The sequence below is a fragment of the Triturus cristatus genome, chromosome 1_2 (assembly GCF_964204655.1).
Source record: "Triturus cristatus chromosome 1_2, aTriCri1.1, whole genome shotgun sequence".
NCBI lineage: Eukaryota > Metazoa > Chordata > Amphibia > Caudata > Salamandridae > Triturus > Triturus cristatus.
This window is the reverse complement of record NC_140580.1, coordinates 1,175,652,942-1,175,672,556: the sequence shown is the minus strand read 5'-3', so window position 1 is coordinate 1,175,672,556 and position 19,615 is coordinate 1,175,652,942. Positions and strand designations below refer to the sequence as shown.

General features: G+C 48.0%; 1 protein-coding gene across 2 annotated transcripts in view; it reads left to right on the top strand.

The window, feature by feature from the left end:
* Positions 1-19,615, top strand: part of NUP188 (nucleoporin 188) — a 1,223,536-nt gene that overhangs the window by 39,716 nt on the left and 1,164,205 nt on the right. Inside the window, exon 2 of one of the 2 annotated variants that reach the window (XM_085614037.1) lies at positions 4,673-4,724. In XM_085614037.1, the coding sequence (XP_085470163.1) occupies positions 4,673-4,724 (52 nt within the window). Of the gene's footprint in view, positions 1-4,669; positions 4,725-19,615 lie in introns of both variants that reach the window. The other variant, XM_085614036.1, reaches the window with a different exon arrangement.

The window sequence follows — 19,615 nt, the reverse complement described above, 5'->3', positions numbered from 1 at the left end:
TCATGTATATTTTTAATACTAAGAACAGTGTAATTGGGTAAGTACTTTGTTTTGAGGTTGTCACTGTTGTGCAAGTATATCAAAATACACTTGCATTGGGTGAGGTATCACAGTTTTTCAGTATACAGAAATACACTTGCATTGGGTGAGGTATCGCAGTTTTTCAGTATACAGAAATACACTGGCACTTGTGTCTTTGAAGGCGGCATTGTTATCCTATGGGAAATAAACCTATACTGCATTCGGGCACTGAGCAGCGACATAAGGAACTGTCCTGGAGTTTAGATAAGTATGAGGCAAGGTCCAAGGCAGCACCAACAGGTCACCTTGGTCTGTTCTGGGGCGTCCGGGTGCAGAGGTGCAATTCAGCGTGGGGTGCCCCATTTTAATCAATAGTGATCTGTCCGGTCACAAAGACGCTGCAAGCAGAGGCTGAGAGACCAGTCCGGGTGAACCTATGGGGGGCTCAACTCTTGAAGGCCTCTGTGCTTCAGGGGCACTGTTGCTTCACATCCATTTGGGTCGGTAGGCTCTTGTGCGGTTTGGTCTGGCAGGTCTGGCTGAAATCGCAACTGGAGACTTGCACTAAAGATTGCTGCCTAAAAATTCACATTTTGTTCCTGTTTTCGTTTACTCCTCGCTCTCTGCTTGCACTCATTTTTTATGCGCTCTAGAAATCATGTGTACTTGTTTTATTAAGCATTCAAGCATTGAGATATTCTGCAAGTCTGAGTTCTGCACACTAAACACCAGATTGTTTAAGGGACAGTGTCAGTTCGTCACACTGAATACAGCAAACACAAGTTGAGGTTGAAAGGGCCCCTTGGGAATATGAGGTGCAGGGCCCTCTCTCACCGTCGGGGCCCTGTCCTAATGCATTAATGCTCTGTGGGTTGGGAGTGTAAGAGCAAATGATGACAAAAATGTTTTGAACAGACTGCCTGCTTCTGCTCTGTGAGTCGCCATTGAGGTGAGCTTCTGAGAGTTCAGCCAGTGTCCAGAGTCAGTGTTGTGGCAGAACAGTCACAGAGATTAGCCTCTTGTAGTGTTCAGTAGAAAGGTTTTAGAATTGATGCACAGCTTCTTGTGGTGACGCATTATGTTGTTGCCCAAGTGACTTTAGCACAGCTCTGTCCTGCTCGCCACTGTCCTCTCCTGCTCGCCACTGTCCTCTCCTGCTCGCCACTGTCCTCTCCTGCTCGCCACTGTCCTCTCCTATTCGCCACTGTCCTCTCCTATTCGCCACTGTCCTCTCCTATTCGCCACTGTCCTCTCCTATTCGCCACTGTCCTCTCCTACTCGCCACTGTCCTCTCCTACTCGCCACTGTCCTCTCCTATTCGCCACTGTCCTCTCCTATTCGCCACTGTCCTCTCCTATTCGCCACTGTCCTCTCCTATTCGCCACTGTCCTCTCCTATTCGCCACTGTCCTCTCCTATTCGCCACTGTCCTCTCCTATTCGCCACTGTCCTCTCCTATTCGCCACTGTCCTCTCCTATTCGCCACTGTCCTCTCCTATTCGCCACTGTCCTCTCCTACTCGCCACTGTCCTCTCCTACTCACCACTGTCTCGCCACTGTCCTCTCCTGCTCCCCACCGCCCTCTCCTGCTCCCACCGCCCTGCTCCTGCTCTCCACCGCCCTGCTCCTGCTCTCCACCGCCCTGCTCCTGCTCTCCACCGCCCTGCTCTCCACCGCCCTGCTCCTGCTCTCCACCGCCCCTGCCCCTGCTCTCCACCGCCCCTGCCCCTGCTCTCCACCGCCCCTGCCCCACTCTCCACCGCCCCTGCCCCACTCTCCACCGCCCCTGCCCCACTCTCCACCGCCCCTGCCCCACTCTCCACCGCCCCTGCCCCACTCTCCACCGCCCCTGCCCCACTCTCCACCGCCCTGCTCCCCACCGCCCTGCTCCTGCTCTCCACCGCCCTGCTCCTGCTCTCCACCGCCCTGCTCCTGCTCTCCACCGCCCTGCTCCTGCTCTCCACCGCCCTGCTCCTGCTCTCCACCGCCCTGATCCTGCTCTCCACCGCCCTAATCCTGCTCTCCACCGCCCCTGCTCCACTCTCCACCGCCCCTGCTCCCCACCGCCCTGCTCCTGCTCTCCACCGCCCTGCTCCTGCTCTCCACCGCCCTGCTCCTGCTCTCCACCGCCCTGCTCCTGCTCTCCACCGCCCTGCTCCTGCTCTCCACCGCCCTGCTCCTGCTCTCCACCGCCCTGCTCCTGCTCTCCACCGCCCTGCTCCTGCTGTCCACCGCCCCTGCCCCTGCTCCCCACCGCCCTGCTCCTGCTGTCCACCGCCCCTGCCCCTGCTCCCCACCGCCCTGCTCCTGCTCCCCACCGCCCTGCTCCTGCTCTCCACCGCCCTGCTCCTGCTCTCCACCGCCCTGCTCCTGCTCTCCACCGCCCTGCTCTCCACCGCCCTGCTCCTGCTCTCCACCGCCCTGCTCCTGCTCTCCACCGCCCTGCTCCTGCTCCCCACCGCCCTGCTCCTGCTCCCCACCGCCCTGCTCCTGCTCCCCACCGCCCTGCTCCTGCTCTCCACCGCCCTGCTCCTGCTCTCCACCGCCCTGCTCCTGCTCTCCACCGCCCTGCCCCGCTCTCCACCGCCCCTGCCCCGCTCTCCACCGCCCCTGCCCCGCTCTCCACCGCCCCTGCCCCACTCTCCACCGCCCCTGCTTTGCTGGATGGCACTGAAACTTCAGTCGTACTTCAAGCTGTAGCATGCTTCAAGTTGAGCGGTTGTCGCATTGTTCAGATTTCAAAATGTTTACAACTCTATTTAAATTGAAGGCTGAGGTTTCAGTATTTCACCGGATTTTATTCAGTGTTTTTTCTCTGCTTCATGGTGTTCGAGCCCAGTTCTGTAAATGTTTGGGTCTCTGGCTTGAAGTGCCACATGCTTTCTTATTCAGCTCATAGGCCATTAAATTGATGTTTAACAGTCTAATGACCACTCCAAATTTGCATCCAGTCTGAATTTGTGTGTGTGTGTGTGTGTATCTATACATATATGAAGCATTTTGCCCGTGCCACCACTTTCGCTAGAACGCCCGCACTGCATGGTAAATCCTTTTTCTTGTTTATTCAAGCTACATCAGAGATTCCCGTTTTCCGGCTATCATGAAATGGTATTGTGTGACTTTTCCTGATGAAGGCACTCCTGTGCCGAAACACGCCTAGACACCATTTGGTTCCTAGCCACCGATTGTTACTGAAACAAATTTGTGTCCTATTCACTAATTGTTTCGAAAAATAAGTTGGTTTTTAACCATTGATGATTACATCATGTAAACCGATGAGATACTGAGGATGAATAATATATCATATATGAGAAAACTTGCCCATTTTTTTTTTTTTTTTTTATTATTGTGTATGTTTATGTATTTTTCTGTCTTACTTGTATAGAATGTTTGAATGAATGTTGATACGACTGTAGTACGCATGTGGATCTTTTTATCATTAATATTTATTGCACTGCTTTAATAAAACATTTTTGTCCTTGTTTATATCATGGTTTTGTCCTTTCAGGTTTAATTATGAATTATTGTCATGTCTTGATTATATTTGAGGTGCCCTTGGTTTTTGCAATATCATTTGATCCCTGTCTAGTGGAACTCACACCTAGTAACGGGGCCCTTGCCTATTTACATTGTATTGCACCATAGAAATGCCATGATATCTTTATTGCACCACTATGATCTCAATAGCAACACAGTCCATAGGTCCAGTTCGAAGTTACAGATCCAGACACTAGCATTCCCACCATCGGCCCCAAATCTTCCCATGTTTTTGAGGCAGCCCCATGCAGCATAGATGGGCTTTCTCTTGCTCAGTGCAACTGTCCATATGCGCTCTCCACTCCGCCAAGGAGGGGGCCTGTGGAGAACTTCACCTCAAGGGAATATCACGTTTGCCCACCAGAGAGGTGGCTCCAATGAACGTGACTTCATCCCAGATTGTCCAATTTGCCCTGTAGGGCCACTATGGGGGAAAGATCCAAGGGTGGATCCAGCCCCTATGAGAGTTCTTGCTTTATTCTCTGCCAGTAGCGAACCAAAGTCACATGATAAAGTCAGCGTTTGGTGCAGAGCAACGGAAGCAATTCTGCTGGGGAATCCTGCGTACTCGATGGAGTCGTACCGGGGTCATGTGAGTCAAGTGAAGAGAATGTAGCTGGATCATTCTAAAGCGTGTAGAGATAACTCGCACCCATGGGGCCATTCTAGTGTCCATCTAGTCTGTCTTGTCCAATTCCCCGATCCACCCCTCCCACCACTGTTTAAGTGCATTGAATCGGCTCGGTGTTAATAAAAAGGGAACAGTAAACTTGGAAGATGGCCACCGAGCAATATACCCGGTCAGTAATTTGGCTTCGAGGGGCTGAACTCAGGGACTTCGGTATCTGGAGGAATGTTGGCAGTAAGGGTGTAGCGCCTGCCTGTTCTTAAGGTGCAACGCCTGCACTTAAATTAAGACGGTCTAACTTGGATTAACCAATATTAAAGTTCAGTGATGGTACAAGTTGGTCGTCTTCAGTGCTACATCATAATGTTGCAGATAAGGGCGGTTGGGAGGTGGTGTGTGAAAATGTGGGCATGTGTGCATAATATGTGGCTGTTTTGTTTGTAGTATTCTTTTAAACCCACTGATCCGAGTTCTCTGTTTTCAGCAGCAGTCGAGAATTGTGGACCATCCTGTTGGGACGTTCTGCTCTAAGAGAACCTGTAAGTGTCTGTAGTGATTGCTTTGCAGTTTGTCTTTTTGCTATGAGCTGTTGCAGCTCAACACAACGCTACAATTGAGAAGGCATCAGTGTATGACCTGGGGAATGAGTGTAGCTTTTGTCTTAACAGTGAAACTCCTGTAAGAGCAACCAAGAGAATAAGAAAGTGATATGATGGAAGGTTTGTTTTCAAAGAAATGAGCGCTCTTTTTTTTTTTTTTTCTTAGTGCATTGGGTCAGTGTATGTTTGTGACATTTTAGAAATGTTCGAGTTTGTCTGTATACCCTGATCAGGATCCTTCAACATGGTGCACAACAGATAAGGTCTGAAGCCTGCTGATATTAACATGCTCTGAGTCGGACTATGTGCAGGGCTACGTCACCGAGCTCTGTACCTAGCCTGTGCCACTAGACATACTGTAAGCGGAGTCAGTTCCACAGATTCAGAAAGAAGTATTGTGATGCAGCCTCACACATGAGCCAGTGCACGCACAAATGAAAGATTAGGGATACCTGTTCCTTGACCTAGTGATGTTGAATCAGTAGCTTTACTCCAGGGATCATCAGTGTTTGGTGCAGTAAGAGTTCTAGATCGTGCTTCCCTTCCGAGACTTGAAGCTGCCCTCGTGGTTTGCGCTTCTGAAGATTTCTTCCGGTGGGTTCATAAATGGCTTTTACATGCTTCGTTCATGCTTGCTGATATTAAGCAAGTTATCCCCTTTCTGTTATGGATTTTTCATAGTTTTAAGCATTTTCCCAATTCTGTTTCTGAAATGGTTGCATCACGGTATGCAAATGCCTTTGGTCGCCTTGGTTGAGGTTAGATATTGAGTAATGAGTCTCTCAGGGTCACTCTCGGACTCTTGAGTGTTCGGTGCAAGATTAGATCCTCATACTCTTTAGTACTGTATTATTTAATAATTTATATATTTATTGAAGGTTTTTGCTGTTCTCACTTGACATTTAGTGTCGGAGCTCATATAGTCTGTCATAAGGGGGAAGGGATAAGAAATGTACAAAACCCCCAGGTGCATGTCCATTGTATCCTAACTCTTTGAGGTAGGAATCTTGTATTGTAAAGTGATTCAGTGTGACTGCATTGGGTGATAGTGCATTAAATATGCGACCAGAAAGATGTTTCTTGGAAGCAGAGGAAAGAAAATCTCTGTTCTCCAGTATTAGATCATTGAAGTGGGAGTCCCACGGCACCGTAGAAAGCAGTAGTCAATGACATACATAGCTAATGTTACAAAAACATTCACTTCAATAGCTTATCCTCATAATTTAATAAGAACCAAAGTTCAGCAAATCAGGTGACAGCACCCTCTAGAAAACACTCACCACAGAGGCTTCAATCCCTCATATTTTCAACAGCAATTCGTGTGATGGGAGTCTCCCTGAGCTCTGCTCAGCTTAATACAGTGTTCGAGGCATATGAGCTGCAGATTATACACTGTGCATAGATCGCCATCTGGTGTTGGGCCCGGATGTTTGCAGTTTGTTTTTCCACTTGGAAAGTCTTTGGGAGTCACGAGGTCGGTGACTCCTCCTCTGGTTAGTATTGCGCATGGGCTTCGGCTCCATCCTCAGATTGTTTTTTTCCGCCATCGGGCTCGGATGTAAAACTTCGCCCTCCGGTTCCGAACTTCCCAGTTCACCGATCGACGCACAAATCCTCGCTCATCGAGCTTCTTCTTCAAAGACATAAATCATCTTATTCATCTTCTCTTCGGCACTTCTTCGATTCCGGTCGTCGACGGCGGCCTTCGGGCCTATTCCGGCTCCGGTCTCGGCTGATGGAAAGAACTCCCTTCAAGAAGTGCCCTCGATGTGGGTCCAAGTTTCCCCACACCGATCTCCATGAGGTGTGCAACCTCTGCCTCTCCCCAGAACACGAGGCCCAAGACTGTCCCGCCTGCAAGTCTTTTCGCTCAAAAAAGACCATTCGAGATCGACGGGCTAGACGCAACATGGCGCACTCCTCGACCTCCGCTCCAGTCGACATCTTCGGGGATGACGTCGAAGCTCCGGGACAGCAGGACATCGAACAGCAGGACGACGACCTCGTCAGCGCTTTTGAGGCCGACGACTCGGATGTGGAGGACATCACCCCGGCGTAGCGGGTCGTGAGTACAATTCCCCCTCCCCCGCCCACGCCGATCCCGAAAAAGGCTCCGGTCACACCTTCGCCTCCGGGCCTAGGCAAGACCAAGGACACTGCTTCCCACACCCCACCTTCGGGCCCGGTAAAGAAGCTTTCTAAGCCTTCCGGCAGCTCGGGCTCGAGCCAGCCGACCACCGGTGCCGACAAACACCCTTCGGCACCGAAGAAAAAATCGGCCTCCACCTCCATACCAAACCCGGCACCGAAGTCCTCGGTGCCGTAACCTGCTCCAGTGCCGACCAAACATCACAAGACCCTCGGCACCGACACTCCCGTGCCAAGACCCCCTTCGACACCGACCAAAAATCCGGGGGTTCCCAAGAAGCACGTCTTCGACAAACCTAAGAAGCCGTCGGCCCCGAAACAGTCGGCGCCGACTGATCAACCAGTGTCACAGGAGCTCTTCACACCGGATCCTTTGCAGAAAACCCTCACCAAGGATCCAAAGACCGGACACTTGACATTGTCTTCAAAAAAGAGACACTTGGACAAGCCGGCTCCACCTCCACCTCCAAAGAGAAAGGACATTGCTACCTCTCCTTTCAGGGTGCCTTCCCCTCCTCCTTTACCTCCTCCACCCTCTCCACCTCCACCCCCTCCACCTCATCGTTCCCCCACCTTGTCCCCTGTCCCAGACGATTTGGGGGACCCTTACTATGATCCAGCAGATGTGCCACAAGATCCCACCCCTACTGGATCCCCAGACCCATGGGATGATTATAACAATCCGGACATCCCAGATGTCCCACAGGATGACCTTTACCCATCTAGGCCATCCCCTCCTGAAGATTCCTAGCGGCTCTTCAATTGGAGCAGCTGGTTGATTCTGCCATGCTAAATGCCACTTGCTGGATCCTGTGTTCAGCAACTGCCCTGACCTTAAGGCTGAACCCCTATTGCTCTGCCATGGACAGATCACCTGCTTGTCCCTCTTTTGTGGTCTACCTATACCTCTCCCCGGGCTATTCACCAGGATAAGAATTTCAGGAACTGGGCAAAACTCTCTGCAATATCCTGGTCTAAATGCCTTGCGAGTTCACGTCCTTGCCCCACTATAGATCTCAATGTAGCCAATCGGGAGTATGAAGAATGGATCTCTCGCTCTCTTGAGACCATCCTTCCCCTCCAAAAAATCACCACCAAACGTTTGCAAAAATCCGCCCCTTGGTTCTCTGAGGAACTCAGGGGAAAAAAAGAGGGACTGTAGGAAAATTGAGAGACGATGGCGACTCGATTTTCTTTCAAGTGATAAAATACGGTATAGAAAGGCTATCAGAGCTTACAAAAAGGAGGTTAAACTTGCTCAAGCTACCTATTTTTCCGCTCAAATTCTGCAGGCCAAATCTAAATCTAAGGAAATTTTTCAAGTAGTAAAGAGCCTCATCAAACCTTCTCCGCCACCCATATTACTGGATAACACTCTACTGCATTGCAACAACTTGGCAGCGTTCTTCCAACAAAAAGTTCTTAAAATATATTCCTCCTTCTCTGCTGCTGGCGCATATCAGACTTCTCAAACTCGGCCCTGCCATGCGGAATCTCCCCCTCAACCCATGGCTAACTTGGAATGTTTCCCCATGTTGGAGCAGGACGCCGTTGAGTCACTAGCACGGCAGGTGAAATCTGGATCTCCTTGTGACCCTGCCCCTCCTAAGGCTATGATGTCGGTCATCCAGACGGTCCTTCCCACCATCAAGGACCTTCTCAACGCCTCTCTCACGGCCGGCGTAGTCCCAGCACCTTGGAAGCAGGCCATGGTCCGTGCCTTGCTAAAAAAGCCCAATCTGGACCCTGACGATTTCAGTAATTATCGTCCCATCTCCCTGCTCCCATGGATAAGTAAAATCTTGGAGAAGCACATCAACATCCACCTTATGGCTTTCCTGGAGTCAAATCAGCTGCTAGACATCACCCAGACTGGTTTCCGACCAAAACATGGGACGGAGACTGCCTTACTGGCGATAACCGAAGAAGCCAGGAAGATGATGGATCAGTGGCAGTGATCCTCCTTGATCTAAGCGCAGCTTTCGACACGGTTAGTCATGATGTGCTTCTCTGCCGTCTCTCTGAAATAGGAATCTCGGGCAAGGCTCTATGTTGGTTCACATCCTTCCTAAGTAATAGATCCTTCCGGGTCATTGAGGGAGACACTGTCTCCACTAGTAAATCTCTTACCTGTGGGGTCCCGCAGGGCTCATCGCTGAGCCCTGCACTGTTCAATGTTTACATGCGACCGCTGGCTGAGATCGTCCGCCCATTTGGCATCTAAATAGTTTCCTACGCGGACGATACTCAGCTAGTGGTATCCCTGGCACAGGAGAACAATGGTCCCATGCAAAGAGGACTAAGGGATTGCCTGGAGGCTGTGAAAGTGTGGATGACAAGATCTTTCCTCAAACTCAATGGGAGCAAAACGGAGCTGATGTTTCTGGGGCCTGCCGCCCCCACTTCCTTTGACTCTCTTTGGCCCTCCTGCCTTGGCACCCCGCCTGTTCCTAAGGACAATATAAAAAGTCTGGGCATTTGGCTGGATAAGGCCCTAACACTCAACATCCAGGCCACAAAGTTGTCTGCAACCTGTTTTGGCCTACTCAGGATGCTTAAAAAAGTGCTCCCATTACTACCCATGGAGGCCAGGCAAGTCGCTGTACAGGGATTGATACAGTCCCGACTTGACTTCAGTAACTCTCTATACTTGGGTGCCCCCGAATACACCCTCCGCAAGCTGCAGACAGTGCAAAATTGTGCTGCCCGCACACTACTTCAATTGCCCCGGAAAATATCAGCAAAACCCGGACTGAGGAAACTGCACTGGCTCCCGGTCCGTCAAAGAATATTTTTTAAAGCGCTGTGCATTGCTCATCAGGCCTTCTGGGATACAGGCCCGGCAATCTGCCGGAACCTTATGACTCATTATCATCCGACAAAGCACCTCCGCTCCAGTCAGGCCTTCTTAGCAACTGTACCAAGAGTTAGAAGAATGCGGTCCGGTGGCAGGATGTTTTCATTTAATGCCGCCAAACTATGGAACCTCTTGCCCCCTCAACTCAGATCCAACTCCAATCTCTCTTCATTCCGTAAACACTTAAAGACTTTTCTTTTTACTTTCCAAAATTAATTTCCCGAAGTGTCCAGGCTAACCCTCATTCTATTCTTCAAGTAGCGCTTGGATGCCTTCTGGCAGCAATTGCGCTTTATAAATCCACTTTTCATTTCATTTCATTTCATTTCATTCCTTGGGTTTTCACCACTTGTTACAACGGGCGGCACACTACCACGGGGTGGAGTTACATACCGACCCAGTGGAGGACGACTTCCTCCTAGACACCTTCGATGATACACATAGGTCCACTGCCATTCTACCTATGTTAAAGGGCGTAATTAAACATGCCCCTGAGGTTTTTAAAGACCCAGTCAGGGCCAGGGTCCTAAACCCTCGGATAGAAAAGAAGTACAAAGCCGCCCCTACAGACCCTTCTTACATTAAGGGCCCTGCACCATTAGATTCCCTAGTGGTATCTTCAGCCAGGAAGCGCTCAAACTCTCAGGCGTCAGGCGAAGCGCCCCCACCTGACTAAGAGTCCAAGCTCCTAGATGCGTCAGGGAAGTGCACTGCGTCACAAGCGGCCAATATATGGCGTATTGCCAATACGCAAGCACTGTTGGCCCGATACGACAGGGCGCACTATGATGAGCTATAGACCATCATGCACCATCTCCCTGAAAAGTACAAGACTAGGGCTAATGAACTTATTCAAGAGGGAAAAACAATAACCAATACCTCGATACGATGTGCCCTAGATGCGGCAGATACAGCCCCCAGGGCCATTAACACCAGTGTCCTTCTCAGTCGCCATGCCTGGCTCAGGGTTTCAGGGTTTAAACCAGAGGTTCAAGCCTCTATACTAAATCACCCATTCGACCAAGATCATCTATTTGGCCCTAAAGTAGATGAAGCCCTGGAGAAAATGAAAAAAGATACAGACACGGCGAAATCTATGGGAGCCCTGCAAACAGACTCCCAGGCGCTCCTTTCGCCGCTCTTCCTTTCGGGGCACGGGCAGAGGCTACTCATCGGACAGTGCATCCACATCCTATAAATCCCCCCCCTCAGTCTACCTTCACAAAAGGTTATCAAAGAGGCGGATACAGAGGTAATAATAATAAGGGCAGAGGCAAAACAAATACCGCCCGCTCTGCCACACCTCCTGCCCAATGACTTTCCCCTGCTCCCTCCAGACCATTCCACTCCGGTCGGAGGCAGACTACGACATTTCCTTCACGTCTGGGAGACAATCACCTCAGACAAATGGGTGACACAAATTATTCAGTCAGGGTATTGCCTAGAATTAACATCTACACCCCCCAACATTCCACCCAGGCACCGCCCTATGTCGCAAGAACATACTGCGCTACTAACACAAGAGGTGATCTCCCTCCTGCAAAAAGGAGCAATAGAGCAGGTCCCCATAAATCAACGAAATTTAGGGGTCTACTCCCTGTACTTTCTAATTCCAAAGACAGACGAGACCCTACGACCTATCTTAGATCTCAGACCTCTAAACACTTACATACATTCATTTTCACATGGTAACCCTCCAACAGGTTCTTCCGCTTCTCTCCCAGAACGACTTTCTCACCACTCTGGACTTGAAAGACGCGTACTTTCACATCCCAGTACACCAATCTCACAGAAAGTACCTCAGGTTTGTGGTAGACGGCCAACACTACCAGTTCAAGGTGCTCCCGTTCGGGGTAACAACAGCACCAAGGGTATTCACCAAGTGCCTGGCAGTAGTGGCTGCACACCTCAGAAGACAGCACATTCACGTCTTCCCCTATCTGGACGATTGGCTCATAAAAGCCACGTCCTACCAACAGTGTGTGCACCATACCACCGCTACAGTCCAACTACTTCACCAGCTAGGCTTCATGGTGAACCATCAAAAATCCCACCTGGTACCATCACACACAAAACAATATCTCGGTGCCACCATAGACACCTCAAAGGCCATAGCCTATCCCAACCCTGCCAGGATTGCAAAAATACAGGCGCTGCGTCAAAAATTCATATCCCAACACTCTCTCCCAGCAAGAGTGTTTATGCAGCTCATAGGGATGATGGCCTCTTGCATCTTTATAGTGCCACATGCAAGACTCCAAATGCGCCCACTCCAAGAGTGTCTGGCGCACCAGTGGAACCAGGCCCAGGGGCAACTGACCGATCTGGTGTTGGTAGACGGTCGCACCCATCGCTCTCTGCAGTGGTGGAACACCACAAACCTTTCCAGAGGTGGACCGTTCCTGGACCCGGTCCCACAAATAATCCCAACGGCAGATGCATTGCTCTTCGGCTGGGGAGCTCATCTGTTACATCTCACAGCACAGGGCACATGGACACCCCAACATAAGTTACTCCACATCAACCATCTGGAGTTACTGGCGATCTTCCTCGCTCTAAAATCCTTCCAGGCGCAGATTTCAGGCAAGGCAGTCCTCAATCGCACAGACAACATGACTGCCATGTACTACATTCAAAAACAGGGGGGCACACATTCTCCACAGCTCTCTGTTAGCACAGAGCATATGTAGATGGGCAATTCCACAAAAGATTTTTCTCCTAGCCCAACACGTCCCAGGAGTACAAAACACCATGGCAGATCTGCTGAGCAGACAGACACAGCAGATCCACAAGTGGGAACTTCACCCACAGGTTCTTCACCCGTTCTTTCAGAAGTGGGAGCATCCGCACATAGACCTATTCGCCACCCACGAAAACAAAAATGCCCAAGCTTCGCCGCCAGATATCCACACCCATTGTCCAAAGGCAATGCGATCTGGATGAACTGGTCAAACAAATTTGCATACGCTTTTCCACCTCTCCCACTAATTCCATTAGTGGTGCGAAAGCTACAACAGCATTCCCTAACACTGATCCTAGTAGCTCCAACATGGGCCAGACAACCGTGGTACACCACGCTGCTGGAACTCTCAGTAGTACCACACCAAAAGCTACACCTCTCACCATGCCTCCTAACCCAGAACCATGGAGAGAACAGGCCCCCGGACCCAGCTCAACTCAACCTTGCAATCTGGCTCCTGAGGTCCTAGAATTTGCATACCTTAACCTTCCCCCCGACTGCATGAACATTATCAAGGAAGCTAGACGCCCTACTACTAGGGCGTGTTATGCAGCAAAGTGGAAAAGATTTGTTGTTTACTGCCACAACACAATAAATCCCTTAAATGTATCCATACAACACATTATATGTTATTTACTCCATTTACAAAGGTGTAACCTAGCATATACCTCCATTCGGTTACACCTTGCTGCAATTGCTGCCTATTTACAAAACAGGCAGCACCTCTCACTTTTCAAAGTGCCTGCCATCAAAGCCTTTATGGAAGGCCTCAAAAGAGTAATTCCGCCCAGAGTGCCACCCTCACCTGTTTGGAACTTGAATATAGTTCTTACACGGTTAATGGGACCCCCTTTCGAACCATTACATAAGTGCGAGCTGCAATTCCTCACATGGAAAACAGCTTTTCTAGTGGCCATCACTTCCCTCAGAAGGGTTAGTGAAATACAAGCACTCACGATACAGGAACCTTTTCTTCAGATGCATCACAACAAGGTTGCACTACGCACCAATCCCAAGTTTCTACCCAAAGTCATTTCTCCATTCTATCTAAACCAGTCGGTAGAATTACCAGTCTTTTTCTCGCAACCCCAAACAGTTGCGGAAAGAGCCTTACACACACTGGATGTTAAAAGGGCTTTACTTTACTACATCCAGAGACACAACCTTTCAGGAAAACCAAACAGCTATTTGTTTCCTTCTCCCCACCACACAAAGGCAACCCTATTTCTAAATCAGGGATAGCTAGGTGGATTGTAAAATGCATACAGATTTGCTACCACAAAGCAAAACTAACGCTTTCGGTTCCCCCTAAAGCCCACTCTACAAGGAAGATAGGGGCTTCTATGGCTTTCCTAGGGAACATACCACTAGATGACATCTGCAAAGCAGCGACATGGTCAACACCACACACCTTCACAAAACATTACTGTGTAGATGTGCAAACCACGCAACAAGCTACTGTGGGCCAGGCTGTACTAAAACACTGTTTCAAACGACTGCAACGGATGCCGGTGGTCGCCGCTAGGGTTGGGTACTGCTATATAATCTATGCACAGTGTATAATCTGCAGCTCATATGCCTCGAACGGAATATGCTACTTACCAGTATGCATCTGTTCTTGGCATGTAGAGCTGCAGATCTATACACGCCCACCCGCCTCCCCGGCTACCTGTATCCGTTCCAGTCTTATCTTATTAAGATACACTACACATGGGTTTCTTTACTGTTACTACTACGCTCCATCTTTCCCTGCTGGCGAAAAACAATCTGAGGATGGAGCCGAAGCCCATGCGCAATACTAACCAGAGGAGGAGTCACCGACCTCGTGACTCCCAAAGACTTTCCAAGAGGAAAAACAAACTGCAAACATCCGGGCCCAACACCAGATGGCGATCTATGCACAGTGTATAGATCTGCAGCTCTACATGCCAGGAACAGATGCATACTGGTAAGTAGCATATTCCTTTATCTAATTTCAAGAATAATTTCCTTCAGGACAAGGCTGATATCTACTTCTACATATTGTGACTGCTCAGCCTTGACAAAACATCATAATAAAGACTTGTTAAGGCCATGTGGCAAAAAGAAACTTCACACAAGAAGTGAATCCTCTGTCTACATCTTGAACACAAAGTAAAGGATTGTAAGGTATGCTGCACTTTTTCTTTAAAAACTTTGAAGGACAGAGAGGGAAGGTTACTGATTTTGCTTCAGATATTAAAATCCAAAGAATACCCTGTATCTGAGGAGGATAGTGATGATTCCTCAGAAACTGAAAAATCCCGTAAGAGGGCTAGGTCTAATGAAAGAGTGCCTCCTGGGTCACCTAAAAAGGCTCTGAAGAAGACCCACCATAAGTCCTCAGGGCATTCAAAAAGATCAGAAGAACTTTCACATTCTTCAAAAACTGACACTTTCCTCACAAAATGTTCAATCTTAGCCTACTACTCCATCACTGAAGGAAGCACAACTGAAACAAATCATACAAATGCCTTCCGTCGATGATTAAACCACTGAAAACAGTAATCATATCTCAATTTGATTTGTCAACGGTCATCAACACTACAACATCATCAACATTTACGTCCGTGTCATCACCTATACTTATCTCATGGACGATAACAACGAGAATTCTCTTGATGATGGCAAAGTCAACGAAGAATATACTGAAGAAGATGACGATAATCCTGTCGACGAGAGCCTCGTCGATAACGCAGATGAGTCCCGTCGTGGACGACAACTCTATTGAAAATCTCATGTAAGATGATACCAACGAAGGCATCATCAACGAAAACACCATTGACACAATTGATGTCAGGGACGTGGAATTCCTATAGCCCGACGCCCAGGACATATTGTTTGGCGTCAAGGGCAACAAGTTTTCATTTGTGTATTGTCCTTGGAGCAAGTAGGCCCAAACCCCTGCAGCACAAACCCTTTGGCTGCTAATCTCCAGTACCACATTATGGATCAGGGAAGGGCACTGTCTACAATTAAGGTAATATTTTGGCCCATATGTTAATGCTGTTCAAACTTGTATTTATTGGTCATTAATTGAAAGCCTTTATTATTAGGGTGAGCGCTCTAAGTAAATGTAGTAAGCTCCGACTGCACTACTGACAGTGGTTCCAGTATAAAAATGTGTACACACGTTTTCAAAGCTTAGCAATATGAGGCTATGCATAATGCCCCCAGAATGCTCTCTGATTTAATGCAAATATTTTCAGAAGCTTGAAAGTAAGAGTCTTCGCTTTCATAATAAAATGTTCATTAAAATATGAAAGCAGGAAAAAAAACATTTTGCTAAACTATTGTAAACTTTCAGGTACCATTTCTTTGCAGCTTCATTTAGTAACATGTTGATGCATGCCAATATGTCCTAAAATATTCATAATGGAAAATCAGGCCAACCAGTTTCAATACGATTATGGGAAACAAAAATAAACAAGCATTGGCAAAGCCAGTAGGTCTGAAATTGGTGGTCAGCTTTTTAGTTTTGTCAATGTGTGACTTGTTTTCGCATGGTGTTTGTATAACCCTATTGGTGTGGGAGCTGCCAGGCCCTCACCATTATAACAAACATTAGCAAAAGCAAAAATTGTTTTTGGGTCTAAAAAAGGCACACACTGCACAGTAGTTACTGGCACTGAACAAAACTACATTGTGTGCCGATATGCTCCATGTGAAAGAGCAGAATGCTGTCAATCACAGTGAAGCCAGTCAATACAGACAAAGAGAGACAGAATTTTAATAAACACAAAGTCACGGTCAATGCCAGACCAAATTAGGGGCCCAATTATTAAAGAAAGTCTCAAAAGTGCACCTCTGGTATATGTCCTTGCATTAAGTGCAGCTATATGGCTTTCATGAATTCCCAAGAGTTCACAGAAGTAGGACAGGTAAAATATTTGTTAACAGCCTTTTAGCTTGAGCAAATATGCATGTGTAGCTTTGCTCATGCAAATATTTGAGTGTTTGCAAATTCACCTTCCCTCTAACCACTTTTTTCCTCAACTCTGGAAGAAGGTTTACGTCTGCCATTGTCAGGAGTAAATTTCCAACATTTCTCAGTATGGGAAAAGATTAGAAAAGAATTTTTGAAAATCCTTAAAACATGCAAGTTAGTAGGTTTGCACAGACTCAAAATGTCATTCTTAACCTGGAACTATTGCTTCCCACTACTATGTAGATTTGCGGAAACGTGGCAGCATAGGGGGATTGCAAGTATTCAACCACTACTATGGTATGAGCCCTGGCATCATCAGAGAGGCTATATCAGAGCTCTTATATAATAAGATTGCTGCCATAATTTGTTGCTGCACTACACGGCACCAACGGGCAAGTAGATTTTGTTACAGTATAAGTAGATTTATGAAGCAACAAGCCCCATTTACAAGTAGATATTTTATGAAATTCCACATCCCTGTGCCATTATCAAGCATTTCTGTAAGAGAAAAACCCCAGACATAACCAATATGTCCAGTTCATACATTGCCAAGTAAAGTTTTGCCTTTCCCACCTGCACATCTGCTAGATGACGACAAATCAGAGGACAAAGGCCCCTTTGGGGTCGTGCATACTCCCTCTAAGCTACATGTGGAGTGTCAGGAGGATGACGGATACGAGGATCAATATTTTGGGGACCAATATTATGCTCCAGGAGAACAACCGGAGAAATATGAGGATGCGTACTCTAGTTCTGGTCGACGAGCAGCACGAAGAGTCCGTATGAACGCCACTGACTTTGGTTCATAATCTTCAACAAATGCTCAAAGATAAGGTTTCCAGATCCTGCAACAACTCCTCCTCCACCGCAAGCACTGAGGCCAATGCATTCACAGTTGCATACACCGGTTAGCGCTCACCGCATATATTACCTGAGCCAGGGACCCCATTACCCACACTGGCTAGTATATTGGCTGAACCACCAACGGATGACGCACCTTCCACAGATGAGGACAAGAAAGAAGGTGAGATCAAGAGACATTGCTTCAATTCACAATGAATGGGATGACTATCTGATCCCACCACCATCCCCGCCTGTGGCACGGCTAGTAGATTCTCCACTAGTTGACATTCGTGGCTTCCACAACTTTATGGAAAAGGCAGCTAAAAGGTTCCAGCTCTATCTGACCGCAAAACAATCGGACTGCTTCCTTTACAATTTCAAAAAACCCATGAAAAAATCAATCAGAGCTATCTCTATTGTGGATTTTATATGGGGGGAAGGCCTCAAGACTATGAAGAATCCAGCTACAGTGTCGGCAGTGCTTCCTAGACTGGATAAAAAGTATAAAATGCCTGACGAGTCACTGGCCTGTTTAATTGGTCATGCCAAGCCGGATTCGGTTATAACATAAGGGGCCCAGGTTTGCTCAAAGAATCCATCCACCCCTGTTACAACGCCACCAGATTGAGACGGGCGTAGGCCTGATAATACTGGGAAATTATTCTCTACCATAGCAGCCACTTCTGTCAGAGCAGCTAGCTCCCTTGCAAAACTAGGACGCTACGACAAGCAGATGTGGACAGAGATGGCTGCATACATTGACCTCTTGCCAGGAAAATTCTGCAGGAAGGAGAGAGAACTTCAGCTGAAATTCTCAACTGTACGATAGATATATTGTTGACGGGATTCAGGCAACTGGCTGGTGCAGCTGTCCTCAAGAGACCGGGATGGCTGAAGGCAACATATTTCAGGCTAAAAATACAAAGCAAGATCCTTGATGTGCCATACGACGTTGAGGCAATATTCGGCAAGCATGTTAATGACGCTCTGCAGACCACTGACACGGATATGGCCAGATAAGGGGAGAGCCTTCCTGGAAGCAAGGGGGACAGAGGATCATACAATCATACAGGATGTTTCAAACCATACAAGCAACAATACCACTATCGCTCTCAATATTCCCAGCAGCAATACAGACCTTCAACGGCATGTAAACAGGCACCCAGACGTAACCAGCCTCCCCAAGGGAGAGACACTGCCAGAAAGTGGTGCCGGTTGTCTCCTGCAATTCACAAAAACAACCCGGGAGTCGAATCTTAAATTATCTCCCTCAATGGTACCTCATAGCAACAGACAGATGAGTGCTGGATGTCATCACACAATGCCACACGTTGGAATTCGTCACAAAACCACCAAATACCCCCTAAAAAGGGCACCTCCTCCCCATCTAAAACAATTTCTTCAAGAGATAATAACCATAGTAAGAAAAGGAGCAATAGAAGAGGTCCCGAAGATCCACAGGGGAATCTATTTCTAGTTCCTTTTCGATAGACTGGTGCCCCATGTTAGACCTTCGGAAGCTCAACAAGCCTTTAAGAACACTATCCTTTCGCATCGGCCTCCCTGCAAGATATCTTGCATCTTCTCAATCATGGGCATAACATGACCGCACTTGACCTCCAGAATGCATACTACAATGTTTCAATTCACCCAAAGCATTGCAAAATCCTGCGATTCAAGGTAGCCGGCACCCACTACCAATTCAAGGTTCTCTCTTTCGGACTGAAATTGGCACCCTGCATCTTTATCAAATATCTGGCTCCAGTTGCAGCTCACTCGAGGCAAAAGGGAGTGCAGGTATTCCCATACCTCAAAGACTGGTTGATAAAGGCAGCCACGTCTCGACAAGCAGCAAGAGATGCATAAACCTGTCTCACACTCTTCAAAGATCTGGGCCTCATGGTCAACAAACAGAAATCATATCTCTCCCCATCAACAACCTTGACTTTCTTAGGAGCGGTTCTAGATACGAACCAGGTCAAGGCATTCGCCTCACAAGAAAGACCGATAAGGATTCAACGACTAACACAAAAATTAAGCAGAAAAGTTTCAGTTCGACTATAAAAATCACTCCTCAGAATGATATCTTGTATTCCGCTAATTCTAGATTGCTGGACATTACCACCAGCATATATTATATAAAAAAACACAGAGGCACAAGTTCATCAGCCCCTTCACAGCAGGCAAGGGAAATTTGGAAATGGGCTCTGCAAAATCAAATAGCACTCAAGGAAGAGCATATGCCTGGAGCAACCAATGTCCTAGGAGATATGTTAAGCAGGAGGAACGCCAGATGT